Source organism: Cyprinus carpio, chromosome B15 (assembly GCF_018340385.1).
Source record: "Cyprinus carpio isolate SPL01 chromosome B15, ASM1834038v1, whole genome shotgun sequence".
In the NCBI taxonomy this organism is placed as follows: domain Eukaryota; kingdom Metazoa; phylum Chordata; class Actinopteri; order Cypriniformes; family Cyprinidae; genus Cyprinus; species Cyprinus carpio.
The window spans coordinates 25,571,733-25,592,118 of NC_056611.1; the positions used below are offsets into that span (position 1 = coordinate 25,571,733).

The following is a 20,386-nucleotide window of genomic DNA, read 5'->3' on the forward strand; positions in this document are numbered from 1 at the left end:
TTCGGAATTGCAGAGATCTGCTGTTGTTGAAGTTTTTGGGTTTTATGTATGATCCATGATTTGATGGCTGCGATACCTGTGGATGTAACCTATAAACAATTATTATTAGCCTGTGCTGACGCTCGTATGTTTTAAATATTGTCCCTGCAATGAATACCGTATTTCATCATAGCAAATTAAGCTCATAAAAAAAAAGCAGGTGTTTTTTTTGTTTTTTTTGCCGCGTTGCTACTTACAGAACTCAGGTGATGGGTCAACTTGTGGGGCTGTTGTGGGTACGGCCAGTTTTGCCAATCGCATATTTGACACACTGGCCCTTTGGTCTGAGTCATCCTCGACTTAATTTAAAGTGCCTGCCCAAACAGCTGAGGTCTTGAGGGCATTTTGTACCTATTCAGTACTGAGTATGAAAATAAATCACCTAATACGTTTAACGCCAACGGGGCGGTTTTCAAGCATGATTGAGAAATAGAGTCGCGACACGAAGTCACGTTTTGAAAAAAAAAAAAGAATATTTCGAATCTCAAACTGAAAATCTAATGCGCACCCCACCGAACGAATATTCGAGATAATGCTGCCGTTATTCCTAGTACAGCCCTACCTCACACACAACCCGAAGAAACCCATACGCCGCACTCTCAATGGGACAATCCGCCGGGGGAACACAACAGGTGGGATCGAGAAAAGAACTCCCAGACAACCTCACACACACGACTCAGGCGGCATCACAACACCTCACACACACACACAAAAATAATGAGAAAAAGCGGCACACACCTCGCAACACACCCTCACATCACACCGTTCCTCACTACCACAAGCGCACGCCTACGCACAAGCACCACTTCCACACACACACTCACCGCACACACGGCACACACACACCTCACACACACACACACGGCACAACACCTTCACATACACCTCACCTCACACCACACTACACATACCACCTCTCACACCCCTCACGACACCCTGCTGTTTTCACACTTTGAAGTGTTTATTTGCAGTGCACTTCCTGGTAAATTGATGCTATACAATGAGACCGGTCAACTAACTACACAGAGCCTTTATTGCGCGATCAGTGTGAGTTTGGATTAGATAGCTGTTTTTGACTATTAATTATATTTATTCATACTTAAGTTTATATTATATAAATTCTGTAGCTTTGACCCGTGAGCTTCAGCCCCCAAACAACAGAGCATCAATACTTTCTTTGTGATAATCTGATGAAGGTCTCATTATAGTTCCTGATTCAAGCTAATTATATCACAAAGAGGATGAAGTGCCTTTGGCTGAAAATAATTGACGGGTGTTTAAAGTAAAGCACGTGCAGCGTTTGGCATGTTCACTTTTACAGGAACCTGAACATGAAACGCTCGCTCGTATGAAATGGATCCTACATCCATTTTCCTCTTCAACGATCAGCGACTCTTAGAAACGTCTTGAATGGGATCCATCAGGTCGTGTATAAAACCGAGCTCAAAACAGTTTCAGCATTTTTAAAGCAATTGTGGTCATAATTTGCTTCCACAACTGGACACCACCGTTGATTAGCTGTGCATTGCTAACTATTTGAGTGTTGCACACAGGTAGCCGACTCTTGTTGCGTTGTCGAAAGAGCATCAGTGAAGATGTGTTTGACAGGCATCCTGTTGACAGAATACTTATGATAATGATTGATGAATCGTCACTGTTTTGAGGAACCAGTGGTAAAACGAAAGATGGGAGGTGGACATGGGGGGTGCACTGTTGTGGTGTGTGTATGTGTGGTGTGTGAGTGAATGGTGTTTTTACATGAGTGCATGGAGCCCCCAAAAGCTTTCAGTCCCTCGTTCCAGAACATTTCAGGCAGCAAGCAGTGTGTCAAGTGGTATTATAATCATTATTACGCCAGTAAATCTAACGTCAGACACATCTAACTTAAGTGATTTAGAAACGACTGTGTTATGATGGTCATGGTCTAATTAACTCATATCTGTAGTCGCTCATCTGACTGAAGATGATGAGAGCTCAACTGAAAAAAGAAAGATCTTCTAACTGGACGACTGGAGGAAAGAAGGCATGTACGAACTGCAAGAGATTGCAGTGGAAATCGTAACGGTGTAAGTTTTTCTGATATTTATGTTATTTGTGTCTAGGTGAGTGTGGTTTATCCTGGCAGAATACAGAATCCCAATATTAATGGAGAATAAACCCATGGTTTATACAATGTCTTAAAAAGTGGGTGGGTTGTGTGCATGGGGGGGTTGGCACTTCCACAAATTAAATAGGTGGTAAAAAGGTCCATTAAATCAGAAGCAGAACGTCTTAAATTTTTATAAGGAGGTTTGATAATGGCATTAAATGGTTACATTTACGTGCAAAAAATAAATAAATAAATAAATAATAATAATAATAAATAAAAATGGAAAAATTAATACATAAGCCTAAAATAAATAAATTAATAAATGGGAAAAATAAATACATAAATAAAAAAATAATAATAATAATAATAATAATGGGATATACTATAAATAAATAAAAACTAAATAAAAATTCATAATAAAATAGTAATAATAATGAACATCTTCCTCTGTATGTTTTTTCCCATTACAAATATCTAAAACATCATTAAATTCAAGGTGCATTTACCTTGAGATGAAAAATAATGATATTTAATTTTAATTTAATACATTAATAACATGTAATTAAAAACCTAATTTAAATATTTGTTTTAAAAAGTTTTTTATGCATTCATTTTGATACTAAATTTATATTACATAAAAATAAATAAAAGTTAAAACAGAAAACACAGAATGTTTAAAAACAGTAAAATGCATTTCATATTAGGCCCCTAATATTGTTGAATTTTTAATAAATGATTGAATTGTAAAAGTTTTATAAATGAGGTTGATTAGACATTCTTAAATGACAATTTAATGAAATCATTTAAATGAAATATTCAGAGAAAATATATCCAGAATCCAAGAATATCCAGACAAATTAAAACGAAAAACACAGAATTTGAGAGAAAATAAAACAGATTTCCTCAGGCTCTTGGATCAGCTACTATGCATGTTTTTGCTCTTGTATAATAGTCTTCATGTGATGATCTGATCTGCTTTAGTAAACATGTCTCGGATTACTGAAGTTCTTTTTCTCCTTTTTCTTCACTCAGCAGAGTGAAAATATGAGGAACAGAATAGTTCATGCCTGCAGGTTCAGTTTCGACGAGAGATAGTGACAGACTTGTGTTTTACAGTATATGACTTCTGAATGCATCTCATGCCTACAGTCTTCTTTAACACGCTCATGATTCACGTAATGCTGTTCACTGGAGCACTAAAGACACGTCTCTGTGAAGCGGCTTTAAAACAACATGCATGCAAAAAGTGAATGTTACAGACATAAGATGCAGCGCTTGGTCTCATTATAGGTCATGTGACACAATATGTATGGCCAGAAATTCACCCACGAGTTCTCGCCGATATTCCCACGATTGGTTTTTTGTATTTATTATGTGTAATGTCTAATCTGAAATTTTATTATTTTTACTTTTAATATTTTTTCCTTTATTTGTTATTTCTTATTTGGCAACTTTTAAGATCTACTTTTAATCTTTTTGAATTAAAAAAACAATCCTTTAGTACAAAGTAAACAACTAGCCAAGCGATCTATTCAGAAACGGGTCAAAAAAAAGAAAGAGAAAAGGAAATTAAATACATTAATAAATACTGACTCACAATGTATAAAAAAAACTAATAAATAAATAAATTGTCTCACAATAAACAAACAAACAATCAATAAATTCTCGATAATTTATCAAAAATGAAAATAAATTGATAATTATGTTTTGGTTAATTATGTATTAATAAATATATTAATTAATAACAAATAAAAACATTATTGACACATTTTGACTCACAATAAATAAACAAATAAATAAATAATGAATAAATAAATAAATTGATTCACAATACATCAATAAATAAATACTGACTAATAATAAACAAATAAGTCATAAATAAATAAATTCTGACTCAAAATAAATAAATGCTAACTCACAATAAACAAACAAACAAATCTATAAATTCTGACAATAATCAATCAATAAATAAACAAATAAATAATGAACAAATAAATATATAAATTATGTATATATTCTGTCAATAATCAATCAATAAATAAACAAATAAATAATGAACAACAACACCAGCAAATAGAATTATAATAAATAAATTTCTGATTCACAATAAATAAATTAAATAAAATAAAGTAATGAGACTCATAATAGAACCAGCAAACTAATAAGGATCAATAAATAAATTCTGATTCACAATAAATAAATAAACCTAAGTATAATATGACTCTCTATAACAAGCAAATGAATAATGAATAAATACAATCAAATGCTGATTCAACCACAATAAATAAATAAATAAATAAATAAATAAATAAATGACTCATAATAAACAAGCAAATGAATAAATAAATAAATTTTGATTAATAATTAATTAATTAATAATAAACAAGCAAACGAATAATGAATAAATAAATAAATTCTGATTCACAATAAATAAATAAATACTGGGTCACAACAAATAAACAAACAAACAAATAAATTCTGACTCACAATAAACAAATTAATAATGAATAAATAAATTCTGACTCACAATCAATAAACAAATAAATCCGTCGTCAGTCCTGTATTGATTTCTCTCTCTCTTTCCTCGCTCGAAGTTGTTTTTTTTTTTTCACTGTGTTTTTTTTTTTTTTTGTTTTTGGGGGGGGGGTTTTTCTCGTGTGCCAGTGATGATCCCTGTAGCTCGTCCCCATGGAGACTAGGTCATACACCACAGTCCTTCTCTCTCTCTTTCTCTCACTAGAGGTTCTGTTCCAGTGATGTTTCGCTGGGGTGTTCCCAGTGGGTGAGTATTACTTTGGGTGTGTTGCTGTAGCGCTTCTATCTGTATTTCCCGGCCTTCCAGGAGGCGGGGCGTGGGAACGGCTTTGGTGGGCGTGGTCAATATGCTAAGTCTCCGCCCAGACTTGTCAGTTTCGTATGGTGCTGCGCGCTGCCCGGAGGGTCCTACACAGGACGCGGACTTCCTCGGAGGCAGCCTGCGCCATTTGACTCCGCCCCTCGGAGTCGCGAATGGATTTTGAGGAACCCGAAATTGGAGCGAGAGGAGGACAGGCCCGTCGCCCGAGAGAGGACCAAATTCAGAGCGTCGGACGAAAACAGCGCCGCAGCTAGACGCCCGCCTCCCGTCCCGCCTCGAGTCACGCCCAATCGACCTCCCGTTCCCTTCACGCCCGGATCGGTAACCATGGCGACCGCTCCTGAGCCTATCAGCATCCCTGAACAAAAGGAAACGGCTGCACCTGCTGAACGAATCAAGCCCATGCCAACTCCCAGGCCACGCCCTGAAAACCTGCCTCTTAAAGGGCCGGCGCAGCAACTCCAGACGAGCGAGAGGAAACCGTCTCCTGTGTCTCCCTCTTCCTCCTCCTCCTCGGAGCGCTTCCACCTGTATGAACAGTGTTTGTCTCCTGCTCAGGGAGAAATGGGCGCTCCTCCTCTTCCTCCTAAGAGCTACGCCGTGGGCGTCTCTAAAGAGCCCACAGACGGCCCGTACAGACCCCCTGTTCCACCTCCTCGCGTCTCTGTCTGCTCCAGGACTACGAATCCCAGAAGCACGTCATCCGGAAGCCCGCCCACGTCCAGGTACAAGGCACACATTATCTGTCAACTGCTGCAATGTTTAGTTTGTAATAGGGCTGTGACGATGACAGATTGTTACCACCGCGGTGTCCCTGCAGCACAGAAGCAGTCATCAGTAGCACAGATATATTTGTAGCAATAGACAACAATACATTGTATGAGTCACAATTATACATTTCTCTTTTATGAATCAAAATCATTAGGATATTAAGATCATGTTTCCATGAAGATATTTTGTAAATTTTCTACTGTAAATATATCAAAAAACTTAATTTTTGATTAGTAATATGGCATTGCTAAGAACTTCATTTGAACAACTTTAAAGATGATTTTTCTCAATATTTAGATTTTTTTGCTCCCTCAGATTCCAGATTTTCAAAATAGTTGTATCTCAGACAAATATTGTCCTCCTAACAAACCACACATCAATGGAGAGATTATTTATTCAGCTTCCAGAAGATATATAAATCAGTTTTGAAAAACTGACCCTTATGATGGTTTTGTGGACCAGGTTATAAACATATTAGGGATGCACTGATAGGATTATTTTGTGGTCGATACCGATTTTAACAAACACTTATTGGCCGATACCGATATTTGTTCAAAAACACATGCATTAAATTATACTAGCAGTTCTATTGCTGCATCATCAAATAATTTCTAATGAACATGGATTGAATCCATGGCCTACATAAATACAACAGAACAAAGACACATATTAAATAAACCGTGCTTTTAAGGTAGGTTTAACAGTTTTCAGGTACAGAAATAAAGTAAACAAATGTAAAATAACACTTCACTGTATAAACTAAATACATATTAATCCTTCTTTATTGTAACAGACTTTGTCACGATTGATCTTCTAATTTGTTTTTGTATACATTTTAATATTTTTTTTGTAAATTTAAATATGTATTAGGTCTTCTTTACTAAGACAGGACTCTTATTTTGACGGGTTTCCTAGTCTACGGTGCTATATGGGTAATAAAAGCAGTGAAAAAATTGTGAAAAAGGACACAATGAACTTAATAAAACATCAGTAAAGTTTTGGTCATCATTCAGATGAGGTCCGCTACACTTATGAAAGTTACAAAAGATATTTAGTCAAGAATAGTGTGCGATGTGATGATGTAAATATAAATTAAAATGTAATTACAACGATTCATGTAACTTTTTCTTTATTAACCCTTAATTAATTTAGTTAAATAAATATCTTAAATAGCAGAAAAGATGCATGAACTACAACTACATCTTGTACAAACTTGTCTTATACATATATGTTCAGAAATAATACGAGGAAAATGCTTTAAAAAAATCTGGGTATTTTTTAAACCGTATTAAGTCACGGGTCCAAAATTAGCAGAAAATACACCAGTAATGAAACTGTATTTTAGTATTTCTATTATTTGTAATGGTAACTTATAAACTCTTTAAAGACAGACGTACTTTGAGCTACGAGGTTGTTTTTATATAATCACATTTAACAGTGGAATTATGGTGAAAAACTACATTACCCATGATCCTGCACTGAAATCTCCATCAGTTGTTTAAGGCATTTGTTTTAGATTTCTCCATAGTTTTTAATTTGATTATTTAATGCACAATGCTTTACGGGATTATAGATTTTTCTCTCGTTAAGATCACAGTCTTGTATCTTTGTCTGATTTTCAAACACTTTGTTGAGTTCCTCCTCGTTGCTGGTTGGTTTGGTTCATGGTTTATAATTCTTAAAGACTTTTTAAAAACCCTACTGGTAAAATAAATGGGAAGAAGCAATGTTTGAGTTGCAGTTCATTCATCACAACGGAGATGGAAGGTGAAGTGCATTGCCTTGTGAGATTCCATGCAAATTGAGGACCTGCATACTAAGCACATTGTGTTATTGTGAACACAGCGAACGCTCATGACTCAGTGCTTTTACACAATGCTCTTGCACATCCGTAGTGTTTGTGTTTCCTGTGCGCTGACTCGAGGTCATTGAGACATGAGGCCTGCAGACCGTCACACGGGTCAAACCGACCAGTGCAAATGAGTCAGAGCTGGAAAAAGACATGACAAGCTCTCCCTGCCAGTGGGAGTGTGTTCGGGTTTTGTGATTGAGCACTGCATGAATGCTGACGGTGAGAGCGCCGCCCTCTGGTGAGCACTGGGACTGCTGGTGAGGAGAATACACTGCTAGTGTAATGTGATTATTTAGGAAAACCCTTCTTTTAATTTAATTTAATTTAATTTTAATTTAATTTTAATTAATTTTAATTTAATTTAAATTTAATTGAATTAAATTTTAATTTTTGATTTTAATTTAATTTAATTTAATTTATTTTAATTTTTTAATTGAATTTAATTTAATTAAATTTTTACTTTGAATTTAATTTAATTAAATTTTTAATTTAATATTTAATTTAATTTAATTTAATTTAATTTAATTTAATTTAATTTAATTTAATTTATAATTTTCAATTTTTTAATTAATTAAATAATTAAAAAAACATTTTTGGAGACAGAGATTGGCCAATAAACGCAAGTTGTTTTTAATCTGGATTTTTTTTTTTTATAGTTTTTTTTTATTATTCTACTACTGGGTGTTCTATTTTGTGGAAAATATCAATATTGTGATTATTTTGGTCAACATTGTAATCGCGATTATTAGTGGGTCAAATGAACAAAACTTTATATTAGTGATAAAAGTCCTCAAACATTATTGAAAATAATTAAACTGCCAGTAATACAATAAAAACAAAAAAAGCAAAGGTCAAAAACAATACAAAGAGTGCTTTAAGTTTTTTTTTATTTTGTTTGATTATGGTAACAGCATACAGAATATTAATATTTAAATTTTAATTATATTAATTTTAGGTGTTGAGCTTGTTTTGTTTCTTAAGTTACAAAAGTCCTTGAGTCAAGAGCAGTGAGTGATTGTCTTTTATTGTTTGATATGCAGGTGGAATACTGTTTAAGTTCACTTAATACATAACTGACCAGTGTTTACATGAATAAGCCCTATCTGCTACTGTATATTTTGAGCCAGATTTTGTCCATTAAAACAGAGATACGGGTAGTTTTTAATCTGGATTGAGTCACAGGTCCAAAATTAGCTAAGAAAATGAATCAGCAATGAAACTGGATTCCTGTGGCTTAAAACTGTATAAATGTAGCCTCTTTTTCATGTATTTTTGTGACAAACAGTGTAGATTCTGCAGTAGTTTGAAGGCGTGCGACGGTCATTGTTCTGCACTTGGATTGACTGTCGTCAGTGAGTTAATTTTGGACTCGTTCAGTAGTGTTTAGTGTTTGCTGTGATCAGTAGTTGTTCTGCATGTGAGCTCTAGATGTCAGCAGTTACATTTACATTTAGTCATTTTGCAGATGCTTTTATCCAAAGCGACTTACAATTGGGGGATACATAAAGCGATTCATCTTAAAGAGGCAAACAGACACAGGAAGTTTTAGACATTGTTTAAGTAAGTACAAGCTAGAAAGAGAAGGAATAAATAAAGAGAAAGACCATTTTTTTATGTTTTTATTTAAAAAAAAATATATTTTCACAATGAAGTCAAGTAGCTTCGAAAGAGATGAGTTTTCAGCTGTCGCTTGAAAATTGTCAGGGATTTTGCATTCCGGATAGGGGTGTGAAGATCATTCCACCAGCCAGGAACAGTGAACGAGAATGTTCTGGAAAGTGATTTTGAGCCTCTCTGTGATGGTAACACGGACGTCACTCACTAATGGATCTCAGACTTCTGGAGGGGATGTAGATTCATAATAGCGAGTAGAAGTAGGCGGGTGCTGAGCCTGTGGCTGTTCTTTTGAACTCGATGCGAGCCGCAAATGGTAGCCAGTGCAGGGAGATAAAGAGAGGTGTGATATGGGCTCTTTTGGGCTCGTTGGAGACCAGTCGTGCAGCTGCATTCTGAATCATTTGTAGAGGTTTGATTGTGCTTGATGGTCCAGCCAGAAGAGCATTGCAGTAGTCCAGCCTAGAAATGACAAGGGCCTGGACAAGAAGCTGTGCAGCATGCTCCGTTAGATAGGGCCTGATCTTTCTGATGTTGTGCAATGCAGACCTGCAAGATCGAGCAGTTTTTGCAATGTGGTCTTTGAAGGTCAGATGGTCATCGAAGGTTAAACCAAGATTTCTGACTGAAGTTGATGGGGCAATACTAGAAGAACCTAGCTGGATGGAGAAATCATGCTGTAGAGTTGGAGTGGCAGGAAAGACAAGAAGCTCAGTCTTTGTCAGGTTGAGTTGTAGGTGATGTTCTTTCATCCATGCAGAGATGTCCACCAGGCAGCCTGAGATCCGTGCAGCTACTGTTGGATCATCTGGTTGAAATGAAAGATAGAGCTGTGTGTCATCAGTAGTGCTGGGCGATATGACGATTTAAATCGGATGGACGATTAATGTCCACTTAATGTTTGCATGTGTTTTTAAGCACTGCAATTTGACCCCTTAACAGTATACCCCCATTTTCAGCATAGAGACAGAAATGACATACCCAAAAATATAATGTTTCTGCTTATGAGTCTTTCTGACTAGTTACATAATCCCAAAACAGTATGTAAAAATAAAACAAGAAATTCGGTGACACTTCAAAGTTTACTGTTCAAGAATCAGAATTACTCAGACGTTATGATATAAAGATATATAAGCTCAAACATAAAAACAAATATATAAAAATTTTTTTTTTTTTTTTTACATGTATGAACTGCTGATTTTAGGCCCGCTTGAACACAAAAACAGATCTATATGCGCGCGCTGTCTCTGTTTCTGTGAGAGGAGTGCGTGAGCTGCGCATCAGCTGCTAATAGAGCTCGTGAGCATTTTTGTCGCTTTATTGGCTTTGAACGATTTCATAAACACTTATATGCGTCCAAATGCAAGTATTCCTCATAAACACAGTAATTTAGGTTTTAAATGATTGTAAACAGTTGCGAGAGAAAGCAGCATATATGTAACAGTATATTGGATCCGACTTCCGGGGGGGGGGGGTCTTAAAGGGGAAGCTGTCCAATATTCGTCCTGTCTGCCATTCATGAAAATCTCTCACTGCTCATGACTTAATCACTTTTGTAACTAGAATAAGAAGAAAATACATAAACAAATAATGCTAATGATTATTCGGATATAATATATGGGTGGTGTGTGTGTTGTGTGTGTGTGTGTGTGTGTGTGTAGATAGATAGATAGATAGATGGTACATAACTTACACAGTGAAAAACTAATCATTACACATTATAGTTTCTTAGTTATCGTACGTTCTTGCCCTATTGCTTGTAAGTTTTCCTTGTTCTTAATTCATCATTGACTGTTTATGTATCTCCAGTGAACGTTTTTTTTTTTTTTTTTTTTTTTATTATTAGTTTATTGGTCTTGTATTAGGTTGATATGATCATTGGTGACAAGGATTATGAAAATTCTATGGTATCAAATCTTAAAACCTAAACCTATAAAAAGAAAATAAATATATCAGATAATATGTTCGTTATCATGAATAAAATTTCTCATATCGTGAAACATAAGGATTTTGGTCATATCGCCCATCCTAATCAGGTCAAGCATAGCAATGGTAGGGAAAGGGCCATGTGCCTGTATGATGGGACCCATGATGTCGGTGTTTGTGGTGGGAAGAGAAGGGGGTTCAAGAACAGAATCCCTGAGGAACCCCGGTGACAAGCTGATGTGCTTTAGATACCTCCCCTCCCCAAGACACCCTGAAAGACCTACGAGTGAGACAGGAAGTTCTCCTGTCGTTTCCTCAAACGATGCGCTTCTGACCCACAATGCCGTGCGTGACGCCTCCTCCAAACACACACAACTGTATTCCCACAAACGTCTTGAAAAGAGTTCTAGCGATTTTCCAGATAGATCATTTACTGTCAGTTTTGATTGAGAAGTTGTGGTTTAAGATTCAGTTTCTGAGACATTTTTGAAAGTTATAGTTATCAGACATTCATGAAGATTAAGTACTCTCATTACTTTATTTAAAAAAAGATGATAATAATTCAACATTGCTCAATGCATATGTACGTCCCTATAAACGTAACTTTTAAGTGGGTGTTGCTAGAAATTTGAGTGATTCTCCATTATACAGTTCTCAGCAATGTGAATTTTTTTGGTAAAATAAATAATTTGTAATATTTTTGTTTATATTTTTAATATAAAATAATTAATTATTACTGATTTAATATGTAATAGTTTTTATATATTATAATTTTATATATTTATTTTTTATATTTTTTTATTAATTTTTATATTATATTTTTAATATTATTTTTTTTTTTTATATTCACTTTTTATTGATTTTAATTTCTAAATGTAATTATTGTTAAAGTTGCGTGTAATAATGATTTAAAGACTCCCGTGATGTAGGAACTTACAAGTTTAATAATATATCAATTTATTTCACATGACTTTTTAACATTTTTTTTATTACAAAAAATGGAATTGAATTTAGAACTAAAATAATGTTGCAATGCAGTGCAAAAATAATATATTTTGTAATATGCAAAATATACTTTTTCATAGTTGTTTTACGTGTTGGTGTTAAATAAAAATTATATTTAAGTACTATTTCTCACCATTTTACACTTAACAATCACCCTTTTTTTATGATACCAACATTGTAATTTTTGATAAAATAATTTCACAATGAAATAAATAAATGCATGGTTAATTTTCAGCCTAATGCAAAATCCTACCGTTATACAGAAATTTTAGTTTTTTTAAACGAGGGATTTCGTAAACGCAGGGTTCGTTTGCATTACTACGTTTCGATCACCGCTGGTTTTGTGAACTGGAGAAACAGCGAGGCAGATTTCAGGAAGCTCTTTGTTTTTTTTGAAGATCTCAGCGCACAGTTCCATGTCGTAAAGCGGACTTTTCCAGTGGTGTCGCGCCTGTCTTCTGTGTGGTTGGTTTAGGTCTCGTTCTCTCGTCCTCGTCGTGGTTCTCCAGCTCTCTGGTTTTTGTCACACTCGTTCACTGGACTGTATTCACTGATCTCTCGCTCCTCCTGACGTTTATCAGTGTGTAACAGGATTTCGGTTCTTAGTTTTGTTTGTGTAGCTCTCTGGTTTTTGTCTGTGGGTTGCTTGAGCATGTAAGTTCAATGTGGAAGTGAATGTTTGTTGTTCTGTTTCCTTATGTACTTTGTGTCTAATCTGTTGTGTTTGTTCTTTTCATTGTGCGTGTTTTTAATTACCTCTTTTGCTTGGACGATCAGCGTTGAGGTTTCGAAGCTGTTGGGTTTTAGAAGTCCTGCATTATGAAGTTATTTGAGTATTATGACGTTGAGGTTTTCATAAAATAAAGCTTTCTTCAGTGAAAAAGTGTTCGGGGGGTGAACTCAGTGAGAGAAGCTTCTGCACAGAGCCAGCACTGTTTTTAAACAGCTCTAAACTATATGTTGCTGTGTTGTTTTGTTGTGAGAAGACAACAGAGATAGATGCTGTTGTTATTGGAAGTGTTTATTTAAAAAAAAAATGTTTATATATGTTTTTCACTTTAAATGAGCACTGATGAGAGGAACAGTCAGTCTCCTCAGGATCCCAGCCGTAGAAGGTGCTGAGCCACATATGTGAGCAGGTTTCTGCAGTGCTGCCAGAGTCCAGTAGCTGTTGTGTTTCCAGGTTTTCAGTTTTCACAGCGCTTGTCAGAAAGCAGCCGTTTCTGTTTTCACAATGAGCCCATGAAACGGTGAAACACTCGGCAAGTCATCTCAGTCCGTCTCGGCTCTCTAAAATGGTTGTTCATATGGAAGCTGCTGCATGCATGGATCATATGGTTCTTTATTTGTTACACGCCAAACCTTCGTTTTATTAGCAGTGCATTGTTCCCTGCAAGATTCCCCTTTCTGTCAACAGGAATAGTTTCAAGTGGGGTAGAAAACTGGGCATTAAAAAGTTTCGATTTTTAAGTTTTTTCGGATTTTTATTTTTTTTTTTGCCATGAAAATAGATTCTTGACAGGCATTGAGAATAAAAAACATACTATATTTATTGCCAGTAGCGGTTGTTGGTTTGTTTACTGCTTGCCTGTGCTGAAAAAAAGATTCGCTCGGATTAAAAGCATCTGCTAAATGAGTGAACCGATAAACATATGTTAAGTTGTCCAAATGCAAATCTGCGGTGGAGTTCATAATTACAAAAAACTACACCAAAACAGTTTGATGCATGAATGAAACTCGTTGGGTAAATTGAGGAGTGACAGCAAAGAGTAGAATGATGTGCGTTGGTTAGTCTTATAGCAGTTAAACACGGGAACTGAACATCTCTCTGGATTTGGTCTGTTCTTCTGATAGCTTTTCTTATGCTAGAGAGTGTTTTCTGAATTCAACAGCTGAAGTGCGTGTCGGTGCGTCTGTTGCAGAATGTTTTGTTTTGTAAACCGATGTTGTTCGTCGTGGACTCAGGAAGGACGCAGCCAGTATGTGTGACGTACCACACCGGCGCTGATCTTTAACACAGGGGGAGGCAGGAAATGTAGTTTCCAGCTCCGAGAAACGTTCAACAAACGCCGCTCAGATTCTGAAATAAACACTGTGAGATTCCTTGTATTAGCTCTGTAAATGTCGGGGCGAACGTTCAGACAGCTGAGCTGAAACACGGCCAACCTCCAGCACCAATTTTATTCACATTTACTCAGGGTTATTTATAGACGGTCCTATTTGAAAGACTTACTGTCTGCTGTGTTTATCAGCAGAAACTATACGAGCGGCATGAATGTAGTCTCATTCTGCTAGAGCTGCTACAGTAAAACTGGTGAATATTAAATTAAAAATAACTGTGTGAGGTAACTGATAAACACTGTAATTATTTCCTGGTGATCAAAGCTGAATTCCAGCATCTTTTCCTCCAGGCTTCAGCGTCACATTTTACTGTTGTGATACATTAACCATTCAAAAAGGGTTTTGCGGGCAGAAAGATTACAAATTGATACTTTGAATCCATCGGAGGGATACATTAAACCATTGGATCAGAAGATGCCAGTTAGTAAAGTGATTTATAATGTTACAACAAAGATGTGCGTCTAATTTGAAATAAACGCTGTTTCTTTAGAAATCTTTCTATTCACTTTTAGAATCCTGAAAAACACAAATGTAACACAGTATCCACAAAAATATATAATTGTGTGTTTCTAACATTTGATAAAATCAGAAAATGTTTTTCTTTGAGCAACAAATCATCATATTAGAATGATTTCTGAAGATCATGTGACACTGAAGACTGATGCTGAAAATACAGCTGCGCATCACAGAAATAAATTACAGTTTAACACATTTTCACATAGAGAACAGCTATTTTACATTAGAATAATATTTCACTATTTGTAATGGATTTTTGATCAAAAACATGCAGCTTTGACTTCCTTCTAAAAATATTAAACGTCACCGAGGCGTGCAGCTCTCTCTTCGGTGGGCTGCTCCTCTGAGCTGAGTAGTGATGACTCTTCCTCTGTCTGCTCCTCCAGCGCTCCTGCAGATGATCCGTCAGACACGGATCCAGTCCCAGACGTCCCGCCTCGGATCATCAGACCTCTGAACGAGAGCCGAAGGAGAGACGCCCCACCGCCGCCGAACAGAAACCGTGAGTAACGCATTACATCTAACCTTGAGATACGTTATCTTGAAAGGTTATTTTTTCAAGATTTTTATCCCACATATATTTTGCCATGGTTTATTCCCCATTGCGATAACATGTGACCCTGTCTGCGGAAATCCAGGCTACAAGCGTCTTAAAATTTCATTATGATTAGAGATCTTGATCTCAAAATTGATATATACCACGCAATCAAAGTTTGATATCAACCATTAATTTCTTTATGTTTTATTTCATTTTTTGTGGTGTTATTAATTAGTTGTTTGTTATATGATTTGTTATTTTTTTTTTTTTTATTTTTATGTTTGTTGAGGATTTTTTTTATGTAGAAAACATTCACTATGATTTCAGTCTTTGACATGCCATTGGTCAAACATTAAATAGCCAAAATTAGCTCTTTACGGTTTTGTCTAGCTTTTCAAAAAAAAAAACCCAAAAAAAATCAGTAACAAAACATCAATTTAAAAATATTTATTTAGTACAGACACTATACAAACAAAAAACACAAAAAAAAAAAAAAAAACAAGAGATATAACAATATAGATCTATATCATATATGCATGATATATATATATATATATAGCGATATATTTATATGATTATCTCTATATCTATTTATTATTTATTTATTTATTCTTTTTTTCACTTGTTTTTCTTTTTTTATTTTTATTAATATTTTTTATGAATTTTTTTGGCCACTTTTTTGAGACCTCCTGGGGGGCGTTCTTGAGTCGATGGATACTGTTTTTTGTGTTTTTTATGTATTTTTTTTTTATTTTTTTGTTTTGTTTTTTTCCTTCTTGAGTCAGCTTTTAAACTTAGCAAAATAGACAGATCCCAAATTTGAACACTGTCAGTAGTGTATAATTAAAGGTATTAACAGAAGCGGGATTGTAATAATTATTGTGGTCTTCCTCTCTCTAATGGTTATTTTAAAAATGCGTGTATGTGTGTGTGCAGGTGGCTGGCGAGTGAAAAGTTTTGTTTTGGGAATGCATGAATCTGTGGATGGGCAGCTGAGGTGTGAGAATACATGCAGTGTGCGTGGTTGTTACAAGCATGAACCGTCTGAAAACAGTTTACGTTACTCATGTTTAAGGCTATTCGCCAATTTTAATCAATCGTTACAGTAACCAGAAACGAACCACCCTTCCTCGTCCTCATCAGAGATGTGAGATGCTTAGCGACTGGAAACAGTCTCCTCGCTGGCGGTGCGTTTTCAGTCGTCTTGTTTTTTTGGACACTTTTAAATCTTTCAACGCTGCCCACATGTTTAATGCATGTGTGCGTGTTGTGTACGGTTGGTGGTGTGGTGGTGTGGCGAGAGAGGAGAGAGGACTAGTGTGTGTTAGCTGTGGTGTGTGAGTGTGATGTGGAAGAAGAGAGAGTTTTAGCTGGTGTTAGGTGTGTGGTATGTGTGTGTTGTGTGTGTGTGAGGCCGAGAGAGAGTAGAGAGAGATGAGGAGAGTTTTGGTTAGTGTCGGTGTGGTGTGTGTGTGTGTGAGATTAGTGTGTAAGTGGTGGTGTGAGGAGGCGAGAGAGAGTGTTGGGAGTGCGAGAAGTTTAGAGAGTGGTTGTGTGTGTGTGTGTTGTGTGCGGGTGAGAGAGAGCCGAGGAGCGAGAGTGTGAAGTGGTTAGTGTGTTAGTGTGTGGTGTGTGTGTGAGAGAGCGAGAAGAGAGAGAGAAGAGTGTGTTTAGTGTGAGTGTGTGGTTTGTGTGTGTGTGATGTGAGATAGAGAGAGAGCAAGTAGCGTGTGTTAGTGTGTTAGGTGTGTGTGTGTGGGTAGTTGTGGGAGAGAGAGAGTTTTGTGTGGTGTTAGTGTGTTGTGTGTGTGTGTGTGTGAGAGAGAGAGAGAGAGAGTGTGTGTGTTAGTGTGTGTGTGTGTTTGTGTGTGTGTGAGAGAGAGAGAGAGAGAGTATGGTAGTGTGTGTTGTGTGTGTGTGTGTGTGTGTGTGTGTGTGTGTGAGAGAGAGAGAGAGAGTGTGTTAGTGTGTGTGTGTGTGTGTGTGAGAGAGAGAGAGAGAGAGAGAGAGAGTTTGTGTTTGTGTGTGTGTGTGTGTGTGTGGTGTGTTTGTGAGAGAGAGAGTGTGTGTGGTGTGTGTGTGTGTGTGTTTGTGTGTGTGTGTGTTTGATGAGGTGTGTGGTGTGTGGGTGTGTGATGTTGTGGTTTGTGTGTTTGGTGTGTGTTGTGTGTGTGTATGTGTGTTTGAGAGTCTGTGTGTGTGTGTGTGTTGTGTGTGTGAGAGAGAGAGCGAGAGCGAGAGTGTGTGTTTACTGTGTGTGTGTGTGTGTGTGTGTGTGTGTTTGAGAGAGAGAGAGTGTGTGTGTGTGTGTGTGTGTGTATGTGTGTGTTTGTGTGTGTTTGAGAGTGTGTGTGTGTGTGTTGTGTTTTGGGTTTTGTTTTTTGTTTTATATATTTGTTTTTTTTGTGTGGTTGTGTGTTTTATAGTTTTTTTTTGTGTTTGTGTTAGCATTAAATAAGATTAAATAAGATAAATTAGATAATACTTGAAACTTATGTGTTGTGTGTGTGTGGTGTGTGTGTGTGTGTGTGTTTGAGGTGTGTGTGTGTGTGTGTGTGTGTGTGTGTGTGTGTGTGTGTGTGTGTGTGTGTGTGTTTGAGAGTGTGTGTGTGTGTGTGTGTTTGAGAGAGAGTGTGTGTGTGTGTGTGTGTTTGAGAGAGAGTGTGTGTGTGTGTGTGTGTTTAGAGAGAGTGTGTGTGTGTGTGTTTGAGAGAGAGAGAGAGAGAGAGAGTGTGTGTTAATGTGTGTGTGTGTGTGTGTGTGTGTGTGTGAGAGAGAGAGAGAGAAAGAGAGTGTGTTAATGTGTGTGTGTGTGTGAGAGAGAGAGAGAGAGAGTGTGTGTTAATGTGTGTGTGTGTGTGAGAGAGAGAGTGTGTGTTAATGTGTGTGTGTGTGTGAGAGAGAGAGAGAGAGAGTGTGTGTGTGTGTGTGAATAGTTTTGAATAAACTGTCTTGTCAGAATTGCAAGTTCCAGTCTGATTGGCCAGCTGTGCCTATTTTTTGGGAAATTTTCCCTAAAAAATCATGCAGTTTTGCACTTTTACACAATTTAGTGTTAAAAAATGTGTCCCTGCAGCACAGAAGCAGTCATAAGTATCACAGGTATATTTGTAGCAATAGACAACAATACATTGTATGGGTCACAATTATACATTTCTCTTTTATGCCAAAAATCATTAGGATATTAGATAAGATCATGTTCCATGAAGATATTTAGTAAATTTCCTACCCGTAAATATATCAAAACTTAATTTTTGATTAGTAATATGCATTGCTAAGAACTTTCATTTGAACAACTTTAAAGATGATTTTCTCAATATTTAGATTTTTTTTTGCTCCCTCAGATTCCAGATTTTCAAATAGTTGTATCTCAGACAAATATTGTCCTCCTAACACACCACACATCAATGGAGAGATTATTTATTCAGATCTCAATTTAAAAAAAAATTGACCCTTATGATTTTTAACAATATTTTTATAATTATAATAATATATTTTCTTATTGTCTTATGTCTTATTTTTGAGTCAGTAAGATGTTAAAATCAGATTTTTTTCTCAGTTCATTCATCACACAGCATTTGGAAGGTCGAGTCGGGCGCATTGCATTGTGAGATACAGTAATGTTGCATTGAAATGTATCTGTATCTCTTTATCTCTTCTGTTCCCCTCATTCTGTTCTCTTCTGTGTAGAGTTGGACTCAGATGAAAGTTCAGATGAATATGAGGAGCGAGAGCCCAGCAGAGACGCTAAACTCATAGACATGGCCAGCAAGGTGCGTTGTTTCATTCCCAGAATTGTCCAATAGCGACAGACGCTGTATGATAGACAGCTGCTTCCTCCAATAGATGTCCTTGATGGTTCCCAAGGCGACGAAGCCTCCCTCCCAGAACTATTACAAGTGTGGGCAGCCGTTGTCCAGCGACGACAGGTGCTACTCCAATAGATGTCCTTGATGGTTCCCAAGGAGATGAAGTGAGTTTATTTTATTTTGTTGCAGTTAGGAAGTTTTGGATATGTGTTGGTACTGAATTTTTTGATTCTGTTAGTCACTTTTATTTTGCTGCCGTTAGCAATTTTGGAAATGTGTACGTTCCTGAATTGTTTTTTGGAAATGTGTACGTTCCTGAATTGTTTCTGTGCAGTTAAATTTAGTTTGTTGTTGTGTGCTGATCTCATCTCTCTCGCTCTCTCTCTCTCTCACTCTCTCTCTCTCGCTCTCTCTCTCTCAGACGGAGTTCATGGATCGAAGAGTTGGGTTCGATCTCCAGCTCTCTGAACAGCGTCTACATGCGTATAACATGCCAATAAAATGCTAAGACAATTCTGGGAAGACTCGGGATGAACCAGCGTCCACGTGATTAAAATGTGATTGATGTGGGATGGTTGTACGAGAGGGGTGCGTGCGTGTGTTGATCTCACACTGACTTTTGAACATTTCAGGATTTCATTTTTGAACCGGTTCTTTTATATGACTCATTTGAATCACCTGAATCCCTGAACTGAATCAGAATTCCCATCCATAAACATAAAAGACATCAGTTTAGGAGTTTTTGATTGCTGCCTTAAAGCAAAGCTGCATGTGCAATCTACACGTTTTGAAGTATTTCTACGTCATTTAAAAAATAAAAAAATGTAATGTGTCATACCATTTATTTGTAATTAATTGTCAAATTGTAGAAATAATTTATAAGCTCAAAAAAGTCTAACATGAGGAGAGATTTGAATTTCCACTTGATGGACTCATTTTTAATTAAAGTATATATTAAAATATTTTTTGTAATTTTTGCATGTGCACATGACATGTAGATAAATAAAATATTTCATCCTTTTTAATATTTTAAATTTTTTTTTAGGTTTTTATCATTATTAATATATATTTATTTTTTTAATTTTTTTAATTATTTTACACATTTTATTATTCAATGATTAGCTTTTTATCGATGCACCCATTGGAGAAACACTGATAAGGCACAAAAACATGCAAATAATCATTCAAATAAACTGTTTTAATAGTGCAATCACAATTATGCATGCCACTAAACACATTCACTTTCACT

The 20,386-nt window shown here is 36.2% G+C and overlaps 1 protein-coding gene across 1 annotated transcript; it reads left to right on the top strand.

Moving 5' to 3' along the window:
• Positions 1–5,152: 5,152 nt before the first annotated feature.
• On the top strand, positions 5,153–19,282 carry LOC109047620 (wiskott-Aldrich syndrome protein homolog 1-like). The gene is made up of 4 exons (XM_042740086.1): positions 5,153–5,710; positions 15,177–15,292; positions 19,019–19,101; positions 19,175–19,282. Exons 1-4 carry the CDS (start codon positions 5,313–5,315, stop codon positions 19,280–19,282), a joined length of 705 nt encoding a protein of 234 aa, XP_042596020.1. The 5' UTR covers positions 5,153–5,312.
• The last annotated feature ends 1,104 nt before the right edge of the window (positions 19,283–20,386 follow it).

Bases quoted from the DNA above. Each gene is read 5' to 3' on its own strand.
- LOC109047620 (XM_042740086.1), top strand. From the start codon at position 5,313: ATGGCGACCGCTCCTGAGCCTATCAGCATCCCTGAACAAAAGGAAACG. The intron at 15,293-19,018 runs GTGAGTAACGCA...TCTTCTGTGTAG, and splicing joins ACCGCCGCCGAACAGAAACC to AGTTGGACTCAGATGAAAGT. The intron at 19,102-19,174 runs GTGCGTTGTTTC...TTCCTCCAATAG, and splicing joins TCATAGACATGGCCAGCAAG to ATGTCCTTGATGGTTCCCAA.